This window comes from Cheilinus undulatus, linkage group 8 (assembly GCF_018320785.1).
Source record: "Cheilinus undulatus linkage group 8, ASM1832078v1, whole genome shotgun sequence".
NCBI classification, from domain to species: domain Eukaryota; kingdom Metazoa; phylum Chordata; class Actinopteri; order Labriformes; family Labridae; genus Cheilinus; species Cheilinus undulatus.
In genome coordinates this window covers 17765551-17790162 of record NC_054872.1, presented here as the reverse complement: position 1 = coordinate 17790162, position 24612 = coordinate 17765551, and the positions used below count along the sequence as shown (strand labels likewise).

At 38.5% G+C, this 24612-nt stretch overlaps 1 protein-coding gene across 1 annotated transcript in view; it reads right to left on the bottom strand.

The window, feature by feature from the left end:
• LOC121513684 (CUB and sushi domain-containing protein 3-like) overlaps nt 1-24612 on the bottom strand; it is a 309293-nt gene that overhangs the window by 224794 nt on the left and 59887 nt on the right. The window contains exons 3-4 of the mRNA XM_041793592.1: nt 21109-21221; nt 930-1124 (exon numbers count right to left, since the gene is read on the bottom strand). Of these exons, the coding sequence (XP_041649526.1) occupies nt 930-1124; nt 21109-21221 (308 nt within the window). The remainder of the gene's footprint in view (nt 1-929; nt 1125-21108; nt 21222-24612) is intronic.

Here is a 24612-nt window from a genome sequence, read left to right as displayed (position 1 = left end):
ACAAGTTACGTAAGGTTTCATCTTAGGACAACAAGTCAATCAAACATCCATAATTCACACAAAAGAAATGCTATATTTTTTAATTTGGAGTGTTTCCACAATAATATATATAACAATTTTGATTAAGAATATTAATGGAAAGTCAACATTGTACCTTTAATATTGTTGAAATTAGAGTCTGTCTAAAATCTTTATTCATTTTGGGCATCAACTGTGACAGTTGAATATTGTATTATGAACGAATATACAATTCTTTTCTTGTCTATAATAGTGTTGGGTCAGTTCTAGCATATTTGCAGTCTAACCTTTCAAAGGTAAAAGGCAAAGAGAGAATATTTCATCTCACATGTTCAAGCTTGGACTGAAGAATGACGCATCTTCAATTCACTTTGTCCTGCATGTGGCCTTGGATCATCTCTCCCTTTTGCACCTGCTGTCAATGACTATGTTGCTACTGCTCTGGCCATCACTTTTATTTAAAAAAAAAAAAAAAAAAAAAACCCAACTGAAGATGTAAATCTACTAGACATACCACACCTGCTTACAGCTCTCATGTATTTAAGCTCCCTGCTCTATGGGTATAAATATTACATTAACCTTTTAAGCCACCAAGGCTTTAATCAAGTTCTACCACATGACCAAAATCACAAGCTCCAATCAGATTGCAACTAATGTGTACATCTTATGAAGACTTATAAATCACAGAGCCATCAAACTTTCTGTCAATCATTGAAATGCAATTAACTTCAAGGAAAAGGTCAAACTAATCCAATCACTGGCTCATTTATTATGTCTTGGGGGGAACCCAAAAATATATAGATAATATCGTTCCCATCAGTCATGTTGTACAACGTGGAGAGGAAGGCGGCAGTCACTGCATACAGTTCAACTGAGAAAGCAAATGACATTAAGGCATAAAACATTCTTACCTCTGCAGATAGGAACGGGGAAGTCCCAAACTGACACACCAGCCGCGTTGGTCACACAGGTGAGGAGTGAATGTCCATCCAGGACATAGCCGGTGACGCACCGGTAGCGGATCTTGTCTCCTACGTTGAACAGAGTTCCATTCAATATGCCTTTCGGTGGAACCCCTGGGTTTCCACACGAGTTGCTTTTCAGCTCTAGAAAGTAAAAAAGAGAGGACAAGTTTGTTTAGGATACGCAGAACAAATATGTCAAGCATTGCTCTCTCTACACTGTCAATTTTCATGTCTTTACAGAACTTCCCAGAAGATTTCCATTTTGAAAATACTAATTAAGACATTGGTTTTAGAATCTGCACGCTATGTTTAAGACTGGAAAATGTCAGTTTAAGTCTGAATGCGATGCCACTGCTTCTCAGGTGATTAGTCATGTCTGAAGAGCTGACATTAATATGGTATGATGATAAAAAGCACTGCCAGGGGAGAGCTAAAGTCCTACACAGCAGTCTCACCCACCTATCTGCATTAAGAGATCACTAAGTAACATAAATCTGAAGCTCAAAGTAGCAATTTGGGATGAAGAAAGAGAGTGCATTAGCAAAATGCACAAGGTAAGAAAATGGAAGGAGTAGGTCAAAGCCAACATTTAAGCTGCAGTGTATATAATCACTTTTCAGTTCACTCTTGAATGATCATGCTTTTCACTCATTTATGGATGAAAAATCCTCAGCACAAAAAAACATCACAGCTCTGAATGAGTGCTAGAGTTTCAGTTTTTGAAAAGCACTTATTATCTGAAACCCTCTGTAGGTTCTGGTTGAAGGAAAGAATATAATTTTCAAAAAATATTGGGTTTCAGTAGAGCACTCTCTAAACTTTGGCAAATTTGAAAAAGTATTTACAACTGTCAGTGTTGTATGTAAATGACCTATAGTTGACAAAACATTTGTAACTTAGAACAAGATTAATCACTTTCATGAGTTAAAAAAACAAACCCTTGCTATAAACACAATATTTAACTGCAGAAAAATTCATGAGGGGAAATCTGTGAAGATTATATTCTGTCTACATCTTTTTTTATTGTAGGTTTAGTATCCATCATTTACTTCTAACACAAAAAATGGTGGGAAATCTGCAATTTCATGTAACTTTTCATTCGCTGTTAGCCATGGTCATCAAAATGGAAAGAAAACACTTGAAATATATATCAGCCTGTGTGTACTGAATCCATTTAATATATGAGTAACACTTTTTTCAATTAAATTAATGAAATAAATCAACATTTTCATGATATTCTAATTAAATGATATGTGCCTACAAACTGAATAGTCTGAGATTAAAAAAACAAAATGCACACAACTACAAATACAGACACACACACATGAATACATACATATAAACACACTCACACTGATTCATTTTAATAATATAAAATTTCCATCCAGGTGGACCTTACATTCTCAGCCATTTGATGTTCACGTATGGCTCCCAGCGAAGTATTTTTATTTGCCTTTAGCAATACAAGTTAGCCTTTTGAATCCAACACATTCTGAGAGCTCCTTGATCCAGAGTCTCAAAAAGGGTGTATCCATACTCTTTCAACATAGTTCAATAGCCCTCCATGTTTAAAAAAGTCCAGAAGGTTTCTCTGTTTCTATGTTTGTACTGAGTCCTCAAGATTATTCCACACACACAAAATCTGACATCTAGGAATTCTGATGTTAAATACTTCTGACAAACATTTTATAATGTCTTTCGAAAAGCTTTGAATCTTTAAACATTTCCAAAAACAGTGAAGAAAAGTACCTTTCTTATTAATACATGCATTACAGATATCTGGAATATTAGCAGGCATATGATAAAGTCTGACAGGGGTCATATATATTCTCATCAACCATTTGTATTGCAGAAGTTTGAATCATGTATTTATTGCCTGTTTTTGAGACTGACCATGCATTTTCCAGGCTTCCTCATACAAATTTTCCAGGATTTAATTTTTCCCATGCATTTAATTTAACCAGAGCAGAATTTTCAGTGTGACACATCAATATGTTGTCATATTTAGTAGGGGTGCACAATATTATCGGTCTGGTATCGGCAGATAGATTAAAATTTCTGCTGATATTACATCCGATATTTTTCCTGTGTATTTCAGCATATATCAACTGTAAATTTTGTCCATATCTACTAATAAATGTAAGTGGAGTTTTAGGCTGTGTCCAAAAGGACTGAAATTTCTTGTCTGGAAAGCACACTTAAACATCAGTTTCGACTTCAGTATCAGCTACAGTGAATCTGTAAATAACAGAATATCAGATATCGGCAAAAATCCAATATCGTACATCCCTAATATTGAGAAATATCAGCAAATCTGGTATGGACTTTTGCTCAGTATCGACCCAGGACGGACGTGAGATTAAGCAAAATGATGCAATGCTGATGACAGCTGGGCAGCAATGTACCGCTTCACTGTATAGCTACTCTAACAAAGTGCACTTAAATCTCTGAATCATTACCCATTCTGAGGGTTTATTCACATATAGTCATTTTAAATTTTACATGCTGAAACTGTCAAGAAATTATCATTTTAGTGAAAAAAAACACGTTCTCTACTTAATTCCTACTATCAAAAACAGAAAGCATTTAGAGTGCTGTCAAAGACAAACACAGCCCAGCTTTATGACAAAGAACACACAGATTTGTAAGGATTCATCTCTAAAATGCAATTACTTTCATTAGTCCGAGTGATGTCATGTTGACAAAAATACAAAACTTATCAAAGCCTGTGACTGCACATGCCTTCTCATCAAACATTTTTTTCATTGTGCCATCTGTTTGCAGATCATTTTTACAACTGGTGAGTCTGGAAACCAAGAGCTATTTTAATACGACTGTACACTGTGTTTGATAGATCTATGACTTGACAGATGATGGACAGACTGACAGGTTTCAATTCATAACTTCACTTATAGTCAGCATGAAATAATGTGTTTTTGTTTTAATTTCCAGGAATCCTTTTTGAAATCCAATTATTAATCCATTTACGCTGCAGATGCTCACACACACATCGCTAACACGCATGGTCTCTAATGAATGCAATATAAATTCTCAGCCTCAACTGCCAGCTGTTTATGTTTATGAGCAAAATCAAATAGCAACAGACTGCAACAGGAATAAAGCATGATGGCGATAGAACATGTGTGATTACCATTTTAATCCAATACACCAAGTGTCACATAACATTGGCTGAAAATAGACACCCTTTATAGAGCAGAACAGTAACCCCATTAGCCAAACAATCTGAAGTTTGCCTTAGGGTAAAGGGACTCTGACATCAAAGACTACACAAGAATAAAACACAGGCAGTAACTTCCTAAAGCATCATCTGCTCTAAGGCTGAACACCCTTACTCAGAGGGCGTTACAGCACAAAATGGCACCTGAACAATGACCAATACAATGCTGAGAAGTGTAGACTTGACATCTGACCAATGAAGCTGGAAGCAATCCTGCCTCCTCACCCATAATTTCAAACAAGTCTGAGTCTGCAGCACTCTGTCTGGGCCATGGTTTTGCTCTACCTGACAGCACAACAGCACACACCCTCTCCTACTGGATCCTTCTTTGAAACAAAGCAGAGCCCAGCCCAGAGCAGCAGGAGACATGAGATCACAAGATCCAGGAAGCTGCAAGATCACATGATAACAAATCTGTATAGAGGAAGAAGAACATGTAAACATCATGTTACTCAGTTTGTGCTAGTTTCTGTTTAATTACATGATTTTTCTTGCTTCTACCGTGGGGTAATATATTAGGTCGTTAAAGTGTTTATGCTTTTGAGAAGAGATGCATAATATCATATAAAGTCTTGTTGTTTTCCACCTCAAAGATAAACTTTTCTTCTGCTGTTTATAATGTGTGATCACAATTACACTGGACAATATACTGCAATTTGTAATTGTGATTACTACATAATACATAAATGGTATCATTAGTCTACTTGTTTGGTTATCAAGGAAAATGTGTATTTCTCATTTTAAAAAAATACAAATATTCAGTAGCAAAAAAAAAAAAAAAAAAAACGGAAGTTTTTACAATACTGCTTTAAAAGTAGCGTTTTATTTTTGCAACAATGATAATAATTGCAGCCTTTTATGCGATTATGTAAATTCACAGACTGACATTGCGATTGTGATTTGATTATTTGTGCAGCCAAAGCATCTACTGCACAAGTATGCAACCAGAGCCTGTACTTATAGTTTTATGAGGTTAATTTACATGCTCACTTTCACAAATAACGCATGTCTCCATAAACATATTACACATAACATATGGACCACAAAATAATACACACTATGAAAGTGAGAGTAAATCCTGAATAAGCTTAACTGTATGAATGATGTCTTCATAATGCATGCTCAAGAGAAAAACCCTGGGTCCACTGATTTGTACTGCAGTATCATTTGTACCCATTTTAGGACCATAATCATATCCAGGTGTTTAGTGCAGACTGCACTAAGTGTATGCATTACTTTAGAAAGCAGCAGGATCTCTAGCAGCTGTTCAGTTACTGTGTCTCCATGGGACGTACTGAGATCCTATGAAATTTAAATGCATTTGTTGGATTAAAATTTATGGGATTCAACAAAGGGGGACTCGGTATATCAAAGACAATGCTAATATGTAAAACTCACCACAAACACCCTTCACAGCTATGACAGAAAGAACACTTGATTTAAATTCAGCCCACCACTGAGCTGAAGACAGAAAACCTCACTGACAAAACAGCTCTGACTATAACAGAAAAACAACTATTCATACAATAGTGCTGTATGTGACCAGAAGTTTTTGTCAATTTATTTTGCAAAGTTCCTCATCCTACCAAAAGTTTAACTGGAAACTAACCACTCAAAGATGGTGCTGTTCACTTGTAAGTATTGAAGGACAAATTGTGCCTTGGCTCCTAAACTTCTCAGCTAATTAAATATAACTTCATCAGCATAAGCTTGGCAGCTGAAGCAGATTGCCAAGCATTTCTTGGATGACTTATAGGTGAGGAGCTGCACTGATGTGTCTGAAGGAAAACAAGGTTTGGAGCTTGGCTATACATTGCAGGCAGAACTGTACATGTCAGACTGTAGATTAAAAAAAGATATTCAGTTTGCTCAACCACTCTCAGTGTTGAAATAATAAAAATGTTTAACTATTGCAACCAGTTTACCCAAAAACATTAAAGTGAGCCTTTGTATTATTCTCAACGGACCAGCACAGGATTAATGCAACCCTTGCTCTGGCATTCTGGTATTAGTTGAATTAGTTTATGAAGAAATTTTGGGGCCAAATTGAACACTATCATGTATATGGATCTCACAAAAAGTAAACTAATACATAAAAATAGTAACCGTCCAATGTTCACACGCTGCATAGATAAAAGCAAAATTACTGAAATCTTCAGAGAACTGGTGATAACTGGAGCATCTATAATGCACATGCTAGACCTAAACTGCTTCTGTGTTATTGGCACAAAAACACAAATTACATTTAGTCATGTGCCCAAATACACAGCACAGTTGCTTAACTTGTAGGCATGTTTGCAGGTTCTGAATTGTGGTGCAGGGTTCTTTATAATTCCTTAAAAAATATTTAATTCCCAGAAGTCTGTCTCTCAAAATGCAGCAAAATCCCAAAGAAACGATCATGCTTGCATTCCTCCCCTTGATACACAGCAAATACTTGCACGATATGTACAAACTAGCCCGAGTCACAATGTCAGAATGAGCAATTTAAGTCTGGCTCACTTGCATACATGTATCTAGCCAGACTGTGTGCTTATTCTCTGTATTTCTGTAATAGATAAAATTTTGATTGTTATTTTTTTCTGTTTTCAATTCTGCTCCAAACTGTATTTGATCAACTACTATAAAGTTAACAAAACACTCAGAAAACCCAGAAAACAATCCAAACTGAGAAAATGTTCAAATCACTTGATATCAGTGTCTGCAGGTAGACAATCTGAAACAAGTGGCTGACAAGTGACACAAACATCAGCAGTAAGGTTTTAGATCACCAGTTTCATCAAACCATGATACAATATCAATACTTTGACTAAGACATTTTATGACTAAAGTTCAGAATCATATTCATGTGAAATAATCTAAAAGGTTTTGAAATAATCTTCAAATCGTACAGCAGGTTTTGAGACGAATCGGCTGTGCTGCTCATCATCTGTAGGTGACGTCACTCAGACCAAGGCTGTGAAGTGAAGGATTCCTCATTTGGTAAATTGTCCTCTTCTGTCCTCAGGTCTCTTCCTTGCATTTCCCTTTCAATTCATCACTGGATGGAGCTATGATGCGAGGAAAATATGCAAGTGAAGGACAGAAGGATACCAAAATCCTCTTTATCCTTGTAATCTCAGCTGCTAGCTGTTAGCCCATTTGTCGCAAGCTTGTTTGAAAGTTCAGGACCATGGACAGCTTAGCAGAAAACTGTCAACAGATGTGTGGATGGAATTTCAGAATAAAATGCTTAGATGAAAGATGACAGTGTTGATCAATATTTTGAATTTCTATTGGTCTAATAGGTAAACAAGCAAACAACCAATCTTTATAGATTGATGGATCATTACACCCCTGATCAAAAGTGCTAGAACTGCTAGCCTTCAATCCTCTCAACAGGTTGACTTCTTCGGTCTGGGCTGAATTTGGTTGCATATGCAATGGTCTAGTGGTAATGCGCCATTAAAGCTGAGAAAGCCTATAGAACTTATCTCTATTTTCTAGATCAAAATGCTGCATGACACATTGCTCCTTCAAGATCCTACCTATTCATTCTGTCAGTTTACTTCCAGTAGTATCATGCAGTACAGTAACAGACATTACCTGAGCTAAAGCTAAGTGTCGTTCGTGGGTTCCTGTGTTACAGTTTAGGAAAAGTACTTGACCAAGCTTGCAGGACCGAGTTAATGAAAATAATAAAAAAATAGTTGACCAACTGAAACCTTGTTAAAAACATATTACTGAACATTAATGCCATGTGAACTTAAAACATCAACTGCAAATGAGGTGCAAAATAAGGTACTATCAGTTGCAATCTAATAGTTGTGTTTTTTGTGCCTGAGGTTTTATGTCAGAAATCATGCAAAATGTTTGGCTTCAGAATCAGCCAAAACGCAAGATACAGGTTACTATACAGCAATCAATAATAAAATATGTTATGTTGTTATTATTATGGCAAGCGATACTTGTAACAGACTGTGTCTAAGACGTCAAAAGGGCAGAGCTTACATAGTTCTTGAGCATGACCACACTGGAGGGCAACATGCTCGTTGATACTTCAAAGTGCCCTGCTGTAGGGCAGGATGAAATGAAATACTTTATTCCTTAATTACAGTAGTAATGGGGCATATTTTTTCCTGGAAGGCATTCACAGTGGTACACTTGGTTGTGCACACTAAAAAGCGCTAAAAATAGCAGTGTAAAGAAGGGAGAAAAAAGTTCTTGAGGAAGACATTCACAACCTGGCTCCTTTCTTAATCCAGCACAGCTAGTGAATCACTCCATGAAGTTGGTTTGAATGTGTGTTGCTAAAAGTTCTGGAATTTGTGTAAGCAGACCTATTCAAACTTTGGAATCATGACTGAGAAGAGGTTTCTCAAGCTTAAACAACACCCACCAAGAAAATCTTCAACTGTACAAATGAGTCATACTGTGAACTGAAATGGGCAGAGCAAATAATTTATATTGCTTCACACATACATTGCTTGGCATTATCTTTATTTTACAAGACCATGCATTGGCCTGTTGAAAAAACAATGCTAATCTATTTTAGCATGCTCCCACTTAAAAGGGTTAACAGCCAAACCTTCAAAGTCTTATTATATCATAAAGGAGCAATTTTAGTCTTAAGTTGTCCTGTTAATATCATAACCAATTTCCCTCTGCACCAAGGGAACCAAGAACAAATGTTATAATAAATATTAGACACTGAAATTGAAAACCCAGCAGGACACCTTACTACTATAATTGTGAAGCTGTCTGTCTGTATGTCTCAATTTGCAAACCTCCCTGTTGATCCAATTGTCATTCATACCTCTCAGAGGACTTCTTTGGTATACTGGTTCAAAACTGTAACCATGATAATATTAGAAATATGTATAGATTTTGTATAAAATAACAAAATTGCTGTTTTTCAATTCAGTTTGCACCCCTAATTTCCCCCTCCACCAATACAGCTGACGTGCTGACATACGGTGATCGTATTGCACCACTTCCTGTTTGTGCGGTGACTCTGTTGTCTACGTGTCAATCGAGCTAAAGTTACATTTTTCACTCTTTCCACTACTAATCATTACTGTTTTATAGCTGTTGTGTGTTTAGGCATACATATAGTTAACTACAAGCATCCTCACGGTTTAGCTGCTTATAGCCTCGCTTTCCTCTTTTACATCAACTTAACCTAGCTTAGCCTCGCCTTCTCCTGCTCAGTGTGCCAGATGTTCAGCCTTTCTCCATCCTCCTTTACAGATAATGGTATGTGTCCTGAATGTAGTTTCTTTAAACCTGTGGAGGACAGGGTAACTCTGTGGCTCCACACCACTGAATCCAAACCTTTATTCTCAGCTCTAGCTAGCCAGCCCCCTGTAGCCAACCTAGTGTAGCCTTTCTTAAGACGGGTGTACACTATGCGATTTTCCTGTGATTCAGCCACAAATTTTGAGTAACTTTGAAGTCGAGCCGACTTTCAGTCAAATCGGGCGTCGTTTGTCGTGCTGTGTACAGGGGGGGGCACGGCAGCTGATCATAGCCCGATTACAACCTGACGTCCTGCTCCCAACATGTCCGAAGGATTTCTGGCATGTTTGATATTTTGATCGTACGACTTCACAGTGAGAGCAGAAATGCGAGCAGAATAAACAACGTTGGGTGATTGTTTTCCTTTGTAAACTGTCAGACAACGTCCTAAATTACCATGGCAACAGCTGGTATCACTTTCTGATGCATCCCCACTATGATAAAGGAAATAAATAAGCAGGACATATTCCTACCCCCGGACCTGTAGCTGACATAGAGGTGATGCTGTTTGTGTGTGAGGGATAGAGAGAGATAGTGGGAGACCGAGAGAGAGAGAGAAAACGGGAGAGATAGAGGGGGGAGAGAGAGACAGAGAGAGAGAGTGAGAATATGACTGGAAACACTTCACCCTCAGACCCTGAGACTTTTTTTAAAAAGGAAACTCAGCGGGTTTCTGTCACAGTCCATCCTGACTTCAGTCGCACAGTGTGAGTACTCAGGTTACGCGTGACCATCGGATCATAAAGTGTGAGCACACAACTCGTGCGCCATGGTCGTGCATCGTTAACGATTCAGTCGTACAGTATGAGATGACATTCTGCCACGACTGTAGTATGGTCAGCTTGAAATTGCACAGTGTATACCCGGCTTTCCAGAGGGAGCCTTCTTACAGTACCTAAGTTACATTGAAAACAGTGCTTTAAGTGGGCTGGTATGCAGCGGTACGCAATACCGGCACTTCTAAATTTTGCCCTTTGGCATACCTGGACTTCTTCCAGCATACATCACTTCTCATCAGTTTGCCAGTACGCTCTCCTGTCCTCTCCACAGCTGACAGCTTCAATTGATGATTCATGACAGTATCTAAATAGATGCATTATGTGGCGCATGGTGCTCTTCCCGCTGTGTACCGTGACGTTTTTTTCTGTACGCGAATTCAGGTGAACTCACCTGCCACTGTTGAGAAGGAAAACTGGAGATTAAATCGTTCACCTCTCCTGGACAGTGACGCAGCGTGCGAGTGCAGCGCCTCCTCCACCAAGGAGCCTGATGCTCCACTGACACCTGTTCGTACTGCCGCTGAACGAGACATCAACACTAATAATATTCAATAACTATTCAAAATGACCGAACAGACTGTTGGTGAAAGGATCAAGGGCTGAATTTTGCTCAAAGAACAGCTGACTCACTGACAAAGACAAAAAGCCTGGATATACGGCGGCAAAGTCAGCTCACAGACGGAGCAGAGACTCAGGGTGTCAGTGAGGAGAGGGGCTGATTAATCTCTACATTTGGTGACAAAGAACAACTATTAAACTCACTGCATTTTATATTTCTATTTTATCAAAGAGCCTTTTTACCTTTTATGTACAGTATATATTTTTGTTTTATTTTTTATGTTGTTATTTCATAGGGTTTTTAAGGATTTATTTAAGGGCTTGTTGCCTTTATTTGGAGAGGACAGGACAGTGGATGGAGTAGGGAATCATGAAGAGAAAGTCAGGAATACTGGGACTACGAATCACTAACACTAATAGGCTTACTGACCACAAAATCATCTATTTCAAAGCTGAGTCTAGTGGGGAAATAGCATTTCATTTTTCTTATATTATTTAAGGAGTTGTATTGATTAATAGTGTCTTCCCCACAAGAAGGTAGTTTATTTTTATTAATTTTCCATGTCCATGTTGACAACGATCTGATTGCTGTTAATAAACATGACACCAGGACTTTTGGTTCTTTGTGGATTTGACTTAGAGGTGACTGTTTTTGTTATTTCTTTGTAGATTAAAAACATTCAAATATAAAACATGTACGTCCATTCAGCTAAATTACTACTAAGATAGGATTTTGCCTCCATACCGCTAAAATTAGTTCTGGGATTATGTGAGAAGAAAGTACCGGCACTTATTTTTTTCCACATAAAGCACTGATTGAAAATATTCATTACTTCAACATCTGAGTACAGTAAATGTATTAAATTAATAATTAGTACAGTAATAGCTTAACTGGAGCAAATATACATGTTAGGTGAGGCATTTTAACACAGTAATTTCATTTACAGGTGCTAGATGAGTTTGTGCTAATGTGCATATGCAACGAGTGCAACGTAATCCTGAGACTACAGAAGTCAGCAGGCATAGAAAGGTGTAGTCTTGGGGCTTGAGCGGGCTTGAAATCAGATTCAGCTTTACTGGCCAAGTACGCTTGTGCAACAAGGAAATTGACTCTGGTTAGCTTTGCTCTCAATTTACAGGAATTAAACATTAAATTTAAAAAAAAGCTTTTGTTAGCATCATTTCTAGTTTTCCATAATTATTACCGTCTGCTGCAGTCTCTGCACAAATTTAACAGGGAGCCTTTGTTAAAAGACTAAAACATTTATTCTTTGCAGTCTTTCAACTCCTATTTTTTCTGTATTTTTTCAAATCTAAGACATGCTGCAGCTCACACCTGTCTTGCCTAACCTAATGTGGCTCTGAGCAGAGTCCTACTCCCTGAATTTTATGGGCCACTGAGTGAAACAAATCAGAACCAAAAGCAGTTTATGAAGCTTGAACAGAGTTCTAATTTCAGCTGCCAGATGTCACTGGGACAGTGGGCATTTGCACCCATCCAAATAAAATTATTATGAATTACAAATGAATCTACACTATGACACCATCCTTTTCAAGAAATATATAACTGTCTTAATAGCTTTCATGTTTTAATATGGAAATGCAGAAAGTATCAAGGGGAACTGCTTAAACATGACAGAAAAAAATGTGTGTTTTTAGTATTGCACTGCAATACTATTGTGTATTGGGGTTTAAGACTTTTAGAAATAAATACATTCAAAGTGTCTTACTTTGGCTATCATACATTCAATACGTTACTCTCTGGCTTTAAAGATTTAACTATACAGGACTACTGAAATAAAGACATGCTTGATACCCCAGGTCATCAATTAACAGTAATAAATGCATTCCAGCCGTAATTAAACTGACAGTGACTCACTGGCCTTGGGTGTGTGGAAAGTCACAACTAATGTTTCGACAGACATTCCTCATGAATAAATTGTAAGGATATGTTGCAGACTGTTTGAAGCACTTGATATGAATAAAAGCTCTCACTGAAGACAAAAAATGTGTCTTAGCTCCTGCCACAGCACATCTGAATATGAAACTGGGAAAACAAATAATAACCTATACTTAACATTGACAAGATATTTTTATACTTGACTCTTAATACTTTTGTAAAGACACCAATGACAGCCCTGAGCTAATGATGGATACTGTCTGGAAGACCCTCAAAAACAGCTGATATAGCTGAAAGCCTGAAAAATGCTGCTGCATGGTCAAAACCTTACAAGTAAATCAGTTCAAATCTTATTTAAGGTTCAAAAGTGAATGAATACCATGCTAAAATTATACAAACACAGAATTGTGATTCAAGCTTCTCACAGTATCAAAAATAAAGCCTCAATTAATCAATGAATCCTACATCATTAACAAGCTGCTGCGGAGTGCTTTAAAGCCTAAAACCTCTGACCCACCTACAGAACTATGGTGGAAAATCAATGGTGTCTGATAACTGATATGTTCATCAAATTAAAAGAAAATGAGCAGTATTTTCCAAAATACTGTCCATAAAATTTACAGTTTCAGACATAAGGGGATTGTGTCATCATAGCAAACCTCCATCTACAGCATTAACTTTCAGTTGCATAATTCACACACTGGTGTGAGTAAGACTGGCTAGCATTATCCTTCATCACAGTGGCGAATAGTGAGTTATGGGAACTGGTAAACAAGGTAGTTGTGTGCAAGATTTCTCTTTGGCAAAGTTTTTTAAGTTTTATTTTGCCTGTATAGCTAATGACTTTGTAGACCCTTTAAAGAAGATGGAGGTTTGACGAAGCGGCAGTGCCTGTAAGCACACACACAGCACACTTTACCCTCAGGAGTAGCCTGTGGACTGTCTGTCTGGCTTCCTTACTGCCTGCTCAAGTGGCTGCAGAGCTGATTTTTCATGCAGGCGAGGAGAACAGTATTGACTGAACCTATGCTGGATCAGAGGGCAAAGCTGATAAACAACACTTGCACACACATGTATGCACTCACACTTTCACTCATTGGACATCTGCAGGGCCATAAAGGGACAAATGAAATTATTTGGAGAGAAAAGATAAAATTTTGTTTTATGGGTCAGCTGTCTTTCAAAGACTGCCCCAAAAAAGGGCAAATTGAAATGGCACAGAGAAGGATTTTAGATAGACAGGGCAATGTTTTTGTTGCAAATACACAACCTTCAGCAAAGGGCAAGCAGACAGAATTACTCCTCCTTCAGTACATGTACGCCACTCTACTGCAGACTATCTCTATCCTTTGGAAAGCTCCAAACACTAGTGCCTATTGTTTGGCTGTGTTATAGAAAAGCCCCCGTATTTGTACTCCTTAATAAATACAGCTTTGACCCTTTCAAGTTTTAATGCTGCAAGTTCACGTTGGCAGGAAGGTGACAGTAAAAGAAAGTAGACACTAATCAGTAATAAAATTCACATAAAGTTAGAGCTGATTTGCATGCCAGTGCACTTGACTAAAGATTGACAGGCCACGGAGAAATTAGATTCAATCTGGAAGTGTCCTTCGCTGTGTCCTTCGTATGCATGCAGATTCAAATCCACTTAATTGCAGTCATGATTCAATCATCTCTGAGAGCCTACAAGCATCACACATTTCAAGTCCTGAGAATGAGCAGCACATACATATTCATGTGTGTGATGTAGCTAACCATATCAGCATAACAAGGAAGAAAGGTATACAGCTGAGACTGTGAGCTACTATGGTTGCAAACGCATGCATTATGGATGAGTACATTGTATATTTTTGTTTTTTCATGTGTTAGTCATAATGTAATTTTTCATAACAGCAATCTACATCTGAATGCAGAACCTGTAGGTGCAAAGAATTTTGGTCCTGAGGAAGCGTTCCAATTTCTGTTTTTAGAATCTGTTCTTAGACTTGGTTTGACCAATCAAAATAAAGCTCTAAGTGTTAGCAGGAAATCAGTCTAAGTGGAGAGCAGAATGAGACGGAATCCAAATGGATCCATTGGCAAATGGATTCTAAATGCCAGAACTACTGACTTATAATGCAAAGATTATTCAGCTTTTTTAATATCACTGATATAATATCTGCATATGACTAAAAATAGCATCCAGTTTTAGCTACCTAATTACCTAATACATATCTAATAAAGCTAAATTGCACTTAAAATTGCGCATCAAAAGTTCTAACTCAGACTGTGACAACTACCAGCCCACAGAAAAGAAGGTCTCTTCCATATCATACAATATCAGTGAAACTCTCTGTAGTTACAGGGCCTATAACAAGTTTTTACCCCCTTGAATGTTTTACACATTTACTGATTAGAAATCAATCATAGTCTATATAATTTGGCTTTTTTAACCAAAAAACTTAAATGTCAATTAAACAAAAATATGTGAGGTAAAATAAGTGACTGCAAGTGGAAGAAAGTCCTTCGGTCTGCTTTTGCCACCAGACAAGATGCTATGTTTGGCAGACACCAAACACTCCACATCACCACAAACGTACCACCCCAACTTTGAAGCCTGTGGTTGTAGCATCAAACTGTGGGGATGCTTCTTGGCAGCCGGCCCCGGAAGGCTTTTAAAGATAGAGGGTAAAACAAGTGCATCAAAATTAGGGGTGGGTAAAAATATTGATTAATCGATGCATCGCAATATTTCCCTCCTCAATTCAATATTGATTCAGCGAATCCTCTGAATCAATTCACCTCCTGGCCAGTGGGGGTCACTGTGCGTGTGATTCACGTTGTATGGACGAAGGCCGCACTCGACCAAACAGCAACCAACCATCACCATGTTATGTGAGGTTTATCACAATTTTCAAGAGGAAAGAAACATTATTAAAGTTTACATGCACTTTACTTTTTAAGTGTTTATACAGAACTGGCATGTTTTTTACTTTTGTACTCCTTATACACAAATAAGTTATTATAGTGCAAATTTTTATTTTCAGATGTTTTATTGCTTAAAAATGAGAGGTGACCTACCACATATGTTCACATGGGCATGAAAATAATTATTAAAAATTGTCAACAGGTCATTTGTGTATTTCTACTTCTTACTGAATCAACATCAAAGCATTTAAATCAATATCAAATCGATATCGAATTGAATCGCAACCTAAAGAATCAAAATTGAATTGAATCGTGAGGTTCTTAGCAATACCCAGCCCTAATCAAAACATAGGTAAATCCTGGAGGACAACCTTATTGAGTCTGCATGCAAACTAAGGCTTGGGAGAAGATTTATTTCCAGCTAGACAATGACCCAAAGCATAACGCGAGAGCTACACACACATGGTTTAAAGACAACAAGCTGAATATTTTGGAGTGGCCAAGTCAAAGCCCAGACCTCAATCCAATGGAATATTTGTGGCTGGACTTGGAAAAAGGCTGTTTGTGCTCGATCCCATGCAACCTGACAGAGCTTGAGCAGTATTGCAAAGAAAAAATGGAGTAAGGTTGCAGTGTCCAGATGTGCAAGCCTGACTGAGAGCTATCAACACATACTCAATGCTGGGACACTTTTATCCAAAGCGACATACATCAGAGATGGAAAAGTGTTCATGGCTGCACTGGATGCTGATTTTGCCTGGACCAGGATTTAAATAGTTTTCTAAACCACTGAACCATCCAGCCTGATGGGGGGACTTGAAGGAGGTAATTATTTAAGTAGTCAGTTATTTTACATTACATAATTTTGTTTAATTGATATTACTTGTGGAAATCTGTTATCATTTTGACATTTAAGAGTTTTTTTGTATTTCTTTTCCTTATAAAAGCCAAATTATATTGACCATGGTTGATTTATAAACATCCAGAGGGGTGAAAACTTTTCACAGGCACTGTATTTGATGCAAGACAATGTTTAAATTTTAAAGCTCTTTGACAGAGTTCCCCAATTACTTTTTCCCAAGGGCCAAAATATTTCAAGGACAGAAAGCCGAGGGTCAGACATTGCATTTTTTCCCACCCGTGACACCATTAAATTTTTAAATGTTTGTATGATATTGTTTCTTCTCTAAATACAAGTGAACATAAGCTATGACTGGTGTTTTTAGACAAAGGATTTACTTGCAAGTAATCTAAACAGGTCAGGCATAAATATTCTGTCCTTGTATAACATGGCAATTTTCTCACACTTTTTACGTTTTTTGGACCCACTGATGCTAAATTTACGAGACTGGAATATTCATTAGAAATATATATTCAGCATGACGGTTTATGGTTACAAAAAGGCAACCTATTGTCCACAATATCTGACCTGACCCTTAGATTATTTCACCTGACCTGGGATCAGTTCACGGAGACCAGAGAGAGAGAGAGAGAAAGAGAGAGAGAGAGAGAGAGAGGGAGAGAGAGAGAGAAGATTTTTCCCGCACTGATGCGCTATTATACTGCTTACAGAACAAAACCACTCACCTACTGAGTGAAAACTTGACTTTGAGACACATATAAGCCCCAACTTCTTCATGTCCGATCTCTCTGAATCCCCCTGACACCCCTGCATGCATCATGAAACGGCGCATCTCCATGCATAATTTTTATTACTTTCAGCGGTGCACCAAGACCAAGCATGCACGAGAGGAATTTTTACCATTTGATGAGACCTTGACAGGATTTATAAACAATGTCCCGTTTAAACATAAGTGAGTAAGACCACAATTTCACTGTTTGTTGACATAAAATTGATTAGTATGTAAATAAAATTAGTTGATATTAGTTTGGCATTACAGATATTTTATAATGAGGTATTAAATCAGGCTGACATTGAACTGAATCACTCACCAAAGCAAATACTTTCCCTGCATTTGTGGCTGACAGACAATTACGCAGGGAAAGTATTTGCTCTCCTGAGAGCAGCTTAAATACCCCACAGGGATAGAAGTGTGTTTTTACACGGCAAAACCCTCTGACATTCATTAAGGCCTGAGATGCAGACTAGTCAGAGGTGCGGGCAAGACTGGACTCTATGGGAGAACAAAGTGCAGCTGTGCACGGTGGTTAAATTCCTCATCTTTCAAAAGAAAAATTAAACTTAGACAAAATAAATCCTTCTCCTTTAGTCTTAAAAATCATGCAGTCTGTATCAGTCTCTCTTTTTGGACAGCATGTTTGCAGAGCAGAGGTAATGAAGCAGCTGTGCTGGTATTTGCTCTGCCGTGTGTCTTTTCATGATGTTCTTCCCTGCTCTAAAGAGGGTTCAACCAAGCAGCAACCCTCGGTCCTGAAAAATGAAGCAAATGCAGAAGTGCAAAAAATTGCTATACCACGAGTGTCCACTTTAGGCTGGCTGCAGGAACACCAGAAGTTCCATCTGGACACATGTTAAGCAGCCGGTTTTGACACACAAAATAAACGGGTTTACAGCCTGATTCAAAACACCAAACGTGTCTCATTAGCTAGTGTCTTATTGTGCTCCCACTGTATGGGGGGTGAATTTTTTTGTACCACGATCGTTTGGATTATATTTAGGATGAAAGCTGATTGGCATATCTCATTTGACTGACAGATAGCTCGGCAGGCAGAGGCTCCGTTTCTGTCAACCGGAAAGTCGCGCTTAGTGGACGGGCCGTTAGGTTGATCCAAAGTTCGGTTGAGACTGCGATTTCAATATGGAAGCCTCCACAGATTGGCTTCAAGATCCGTTTGAGTCCGCCTATTGTAAGCAAACGACTGACGTCACACAGGGTTTGTCCAATTCTTTCTACAGTCTATGGGTTCAGCGTACCATATTAAACTCATTTATTGCATAGTATTACAACCTTTTCTTACTATAATTATAGAAAGATCACAATAAATGAGTGAAAATATGTATTTTTTAACAACTAAGTAAGTAAATATTAAAAATTAATATTTAAAAAAAAAATCCATCTTTTTCCCCAAACATCTGGCAGGACAGATGACACCTGCTGGCAGACGTGGCATGTGGGCCGCTCTATGATATCAACCATATCTGGGTGAAACACCTCTTAAGGCTTGAGTGAGTCATACCATACTATAAAGTATGCCTGACACCTTTTATTTGATTGGTCGGATGGTTAGTTGGAATGCTCTTATCCGACCAACATTCTTGTACGTTGGTTGGTAACGCGCATGTGTGCGAGAACGAACCAGCAGAGGTTGCAGCTGTCTGACAGACGCAGCAGAGGAGAGAGAGGAGCAATGCTGGGCAATACAGGCAGAGAGGCACACAAAGTAATGTTGAACATGTTTGATCGCTTCACAGCTGTTAAACTGTAAATAACTTTAAAAAACTTCGCAAAATATAGGTCTTTAAGTCGACATGAACATGCAGGCTTTTTGTAGGCTACTGAAGTGGAACTGCTGAGTGTCTCTGCTCTGTCCTCCGTCAGAGCCCCAACTCCCTTGACCTGTTTAATTCACTAGTCAGTAAATAAAGGGTATAATATTGCCATTTTATCATCAGATTAAAATGTTCGGGTCAGCATAAGTTTCAGTTACATTCAGACGGAGTAAAGAGAGAAAAGACGTCTACTGTCATTAAGTTACGACCAGAGGATTTTTCTTTTCACCTCAGTGAATAAATGCTGCATGTGGTCTAAAACATGCTCATAAATGACAATTCTGGCTGCAACAGGTAATCCTGTTAGTATTTATCATTGTTACTTAATACAAACAATTGTCTGAGAATATTTTGGAGGCTTTGATGCCAAAAAGTTAATGTGCCGTGATCACCGAAATTTTACGATAACAAGTAGGTGCACGCTGATTGTCTCTGAGTCAGCTGTTATTTTAGCACAACAAAATGAGGACATAAATAATCAATAGTGCTTCATAAAGCTTGTTATTTTTATTTATAAGCTCATCCAGACTACCAGAGGGTGCAATGAGGAGCCTGTTACAGATTTAGCTGATTATTTTTCTTCGTTTTAGCTTTTTATTACACCCACACCAATCGATTGGTTGGTGTGTGGGCGTAATTTTACTTGACCAAACGGTTCTATAATTGACTACAGCCCTACTACAAAGACATTTGTTTGAATATGGATGCAGTGTGTTATGTCTTATCCTCTCAAACCTTCTGCTGACAGTATGGATGATGTCATGGGAAACTACACTGTGCATATTATGGCCTAAATATTACCAAATCATGACTACAAAATGCTCTCCCACACACTGAAAGTGACAAAAAACACTCCTCAATTGCCATTATGGGATATATTCTTTACTGTTTTTCGATTTTACCCACCCTCCACGAACACCACAAAAAAAAAAAAAAAAAAAAAAAACCCGGGACCTTGTTTTGTTTAAGACTACACAGGCAAATAACGGAGCCAGAAGAACAAGATCTAACTCAAGCAAACCACCCACAGGAGACAAAAAGAAGCAGACAAGGAGACAAAAAGAGAGAGTGAGATAGAGAGAGAAAGAGCACAAATGGGCAGATGGAGAGGAGAGAGGTCCTGGACTGGTCAGTTCTGGGGCAGGTGGGGAGATGAGGAGGGGGTAAAGGGGATGGAAAAGGACATAGTAGCAGGGAGGAGGACTGAATCTAGAAGATGGGGTCAGTGTGGGCAGACAAAAGAGAACAGAGCAGAAAGTCAGAAACTCACCAAAATATCTCTGGGTGGGGGTTGGGGGAGAGATAAGGAAAAGCTAAGAAAGCACTAAGGCAGGAGACAGGAAGAAAGTGGGAAAACCCTGGTAAAAAAAAAAGTGAGAAGAAGGAATGAAATGGAAAGAAAGGGACATATAAAACAAAACTAATGAAATCATATTAAAAGAACTGCGAAAAAGAACCCGAGATGGATGAGCGATAAAGTTTGCATGGAGGGGCAGAGGGGGAAAGAGTATGGCTGGGCAGGATGGTCACAGAAGGATAGTTCATATTTAGACAGCTCCCGCTGCACTCAGCTCGGCTTCAGCACACATAACTCGGTTCATCCATTAGTTCAACGAATTCCCATCGCCATCTGCCATGCAATTTCAGATGCACCTCTGGAGTCACAGAAAAGGTTCAGGACTTTGGGGGTAGAGATGCTGATTTGGAAAATATGAGATTAATTTGCTTAATTGAGGTACCTAATGTTTCCATAACTCAACAGTGAAAGTCCGGTAGGAAATCATGTGGGGGAAGTGTGATCACTCGTCCCTCTCTAGAATAAATGGTGCATATTTCTCCTGCTTGATGGATTTTCTGCTAAATGAAAAGCCTGTTGATGAGGAGCTGTTCTGATCATAGTCTCTGCCTTGGGTTTCACATTCTTTTTATTTTCATTTAACCAGCCATTTGTGAAGACAGCAAAAGATAAAGAAGAGGAAATTATGCTTTCTTACCTTCATAAGCTGCCTTAAATCCATGAGCGCTTACTGCAAAGTCACTAGTAAGCCTCAATGAAAAAATGGAGCCAGAACTGGTAACAGGCGGAGGGATGGTAAATCCTGTTAACCTGCAGATAAGAGAAAGAGACCTCAGTAACGTGTGATATAATGAATATCAGTAAAATTTATAAGCTTATAAGCATTCAAACAAGACATCCCACCCTGATAATCTGACCCCAAATGAGCTGAAAATATGCTCTCTTGAAAAAGTTGCCGTCAGTCAATTATATATTTCAGTGTTTTCTAAAACATACACAGGTTAAGGCTCATTAGGGATCAGCCTCAATCAAAGACACCATTTTTCCCCTGAATGACATTTAGTATTGAGTCTTTCTTCCTTTAATTATTTCAAACTGGTACCATTTTGGGGCAGTTGTGAGGCAGAAACCAAAACACAACCTGGGTCTGTTAAACAGTAACTACCTGGGGTTAATTAAACATCTGTCATTTTTGTATTTAAATTAGATAGGCCAGCAGGTGAAGTGGCTGACCGTATATTTATGAGTTCCTGTTGAGAGATAACAGCACTAAAATGCAACGATGCACGAAAACTGTACACCACAGTAACTATCACTAAAAATAATGACTGTTCCAAGACCTCAATTCTCACACCACTACTGAGTTTGAGCACTGCAGCATTTTGTGTCTAATAAAATAGAAATGCTCTGAGAATTGTGATGCAATTTGTCGACCAATAATATACTGAGTAATATACAATCAAAACCCTTGTGAGAACCCTCCCTATTGTTGGATAGTGTTTGAGGGCTGGCAGCTGCATTGTAACAGACTGCTTCATTACTGCATTTCAAATTAGGTGCGGATCCAAACAAATCCATTTACTTTCATGACGTCGTAAAAAAGATGTGTTGCTGACCATTTCTCAGAGGCAGTTGCTGATGTTCTATCGACCTTTCACTCCCTGTAAGCCAGTCTGTGCTGCATGAACTTGTGCATCAAACAAAAATGTCCCCTTCTCTAGCTCCATCCTCATTTCAGTGATTTTGCATTGCTAGTTTTGAAGCTCTTAATGGGACTTAACCTCTACTTGACAAGGAGCCAGGTGAATAATGTCTATAGGTGAACAACTGTGTAAAAACAGAAAATTGTTCAGTGACAGCAAAGAAGAGGGTGCTGTATTTACAGCTTCAATAGAGTTTCCAATTACAGCACTGTGAAATGTGCTGGTCCTTGCAGTAAATAATTACCCTTTGTTGCAGTTCTGCACAGCATGCCAACATACAGCTAAAAGTCAATTGCCACATGATACAGTATTGAATACATTTATGAGGAAATAGAATACGACCTTATAAGCTTAACCACAATCAGGAGCACTGTACTGCATTTGAGTCTTATCAGGGTTAGATTTAAAGAGGAGGCATCATGGTGCACTGAAAATTCTTTATTCGAGTGCTAGAACCAAACAAAGCAAACACAGAAGAGAGAAAAGGAAGACTGAAACTATTCAGTGTCTCTAAGGACATTCTATTTGATTAGTGAAATGTCATTTGAATGAAAGACATCTGAAAAACAATGTATGACAATAATAACATTTCACTTTCTCATGTTTGGGATATTTCTGGGCTTCAACAGGTGTGTATTTGTCTAGCAGATAGTCTACATCATGATACTCAGAATAAAAGCTGAGTAATAGGTTATGCAGTTTCTGTCTTACGGTGTATTCACACCTGAAAGAGACCTCATTTTATCTCCACTCCAATATATCAGTTTATCAGAAGGCAGAAGAAAACATACCCCAGATATCGTTGTAGGTTTTTTTTAGAATCGGCATAATTTATTCGAAAAATTATGTCACACCTGATGTGCATTAAAAGGAGTGTGAAAATTAGCCTCCAAATTATTCATCCTTAATGTGCAAAGGTCTTGAGGTGGCAACTTTATCCTCATAGACAGAAGAAAGTATACAATCCTGCTAGCCATGGCAGCGTAGACTCTGGTGAGAAGTAGATTGGTATGATTGGGGAAGCACCACTCACAGAGTAACGCACACCTTCAAACCCTACTGCTGCCATTTTTTGTTTTGTTTTTTAAGTGGCACATTCTCTTTGTCTTGCCTTCTCTTTCAGCCTCTCAGAAAACAGTTGTAACATTTCTGTTATTTTGTGTTTTTTTCAGTTAGACCCTATTAACATAATTTCTTATTCTCCCAAGTGCTTCTGCAACTCAGTTTGTTTTGATGTTGGATCTTTGTCTGGTTCTCATGCCATAATTTCCTATGGTTAATTCAAGGGTCTGAACCTTTCAAAATTATGCTTTCACACTGGGTTTGAACTGGACTGTGGTTCAGTGTGGACCAAGACTACCTATTCAGGTCAGACCAAGGTCCAGCTGTTTGACCTGGTAGTAGTGGTGGGGGGTAAACTGGTACCAATACCATCACCGAAAAAATTTCAGCCACAGAATGGATTTTTGCAACACACTAATTTACAGTTTAAATGCATGTGTTGTGTCGTAGTGCAACCACCAGGTGAAACCACCGTCACTGCTGTCATAGCCTAAGTCCAATCATTAGCATGTATTGCTCTAGCATTACGGGCAGCTGGGTAACTAACTGAATGTCACCCACTCACGCTGTAGTAATTAAGCACAGTAGACTGGTTAAATATGTCTTCTTTCCTCTTCAAGTTTGATGGCTGTAACAACCACACTAGGGCCCTATGATTTCTGCGTTAACTGAAATACAAACGTGGAATTGGCCAATAAAAACGTAATTCACAATTTATTGCGGAAATTGAATGAATTTGACCAAAATGCTGTGTTTTTTCAGAAAAAGGAACGTATATCTGAGGAATATGTTCCCGGGGAACACTAAAGCGGGGCACAACTTGTCCCACACTCACAAACACTCACCTTGCCCCCTCCTAAACAATATCAGCATGTCAAAGTGGCTGCATTGCAACATCACGTCGCCCCATACGGGCCAGTACTGTGGGACATAATGTTGCACCTTCAAGAAAACTCACCCGCGCTTCGAGTTGTTTTACCTCACCACACCACCTGAGCGGTGTGTCTCCCCGCTCACCCCTCGGAGGCTCAAAATCAGACTGGACTGAGAGTCGGACTGACTCGAGATTTTACGAAGTCCTGCTGTCTAAATGATGTTAAATTCAAGTAACAGTTAGCTCATTAATTTCATCCCATAGATACTGTAGTTTCCTCTGGTTGCTTAACGAGCCGATACTTGTCTGCATTAACGCAGCGTTCTGATATGAGGCAGATGGACAGACAGCAATGTATGGAGAGAGATGAGGAGAGAACCATTACGATCAGGAGCAGAACACAAGGCAGCATCGAACTGCATGCACTGTTACATATTGAGAGTAAAGAAAAGTTTAGGTAACAGGTTTACTTTTAACCATTTAACTTTAATGTGACCTTCTTATTAAGTTACTGTCATTCTGTTTGAAAGGAGAGAAGGATTTCTTCATTTACATTATAAAC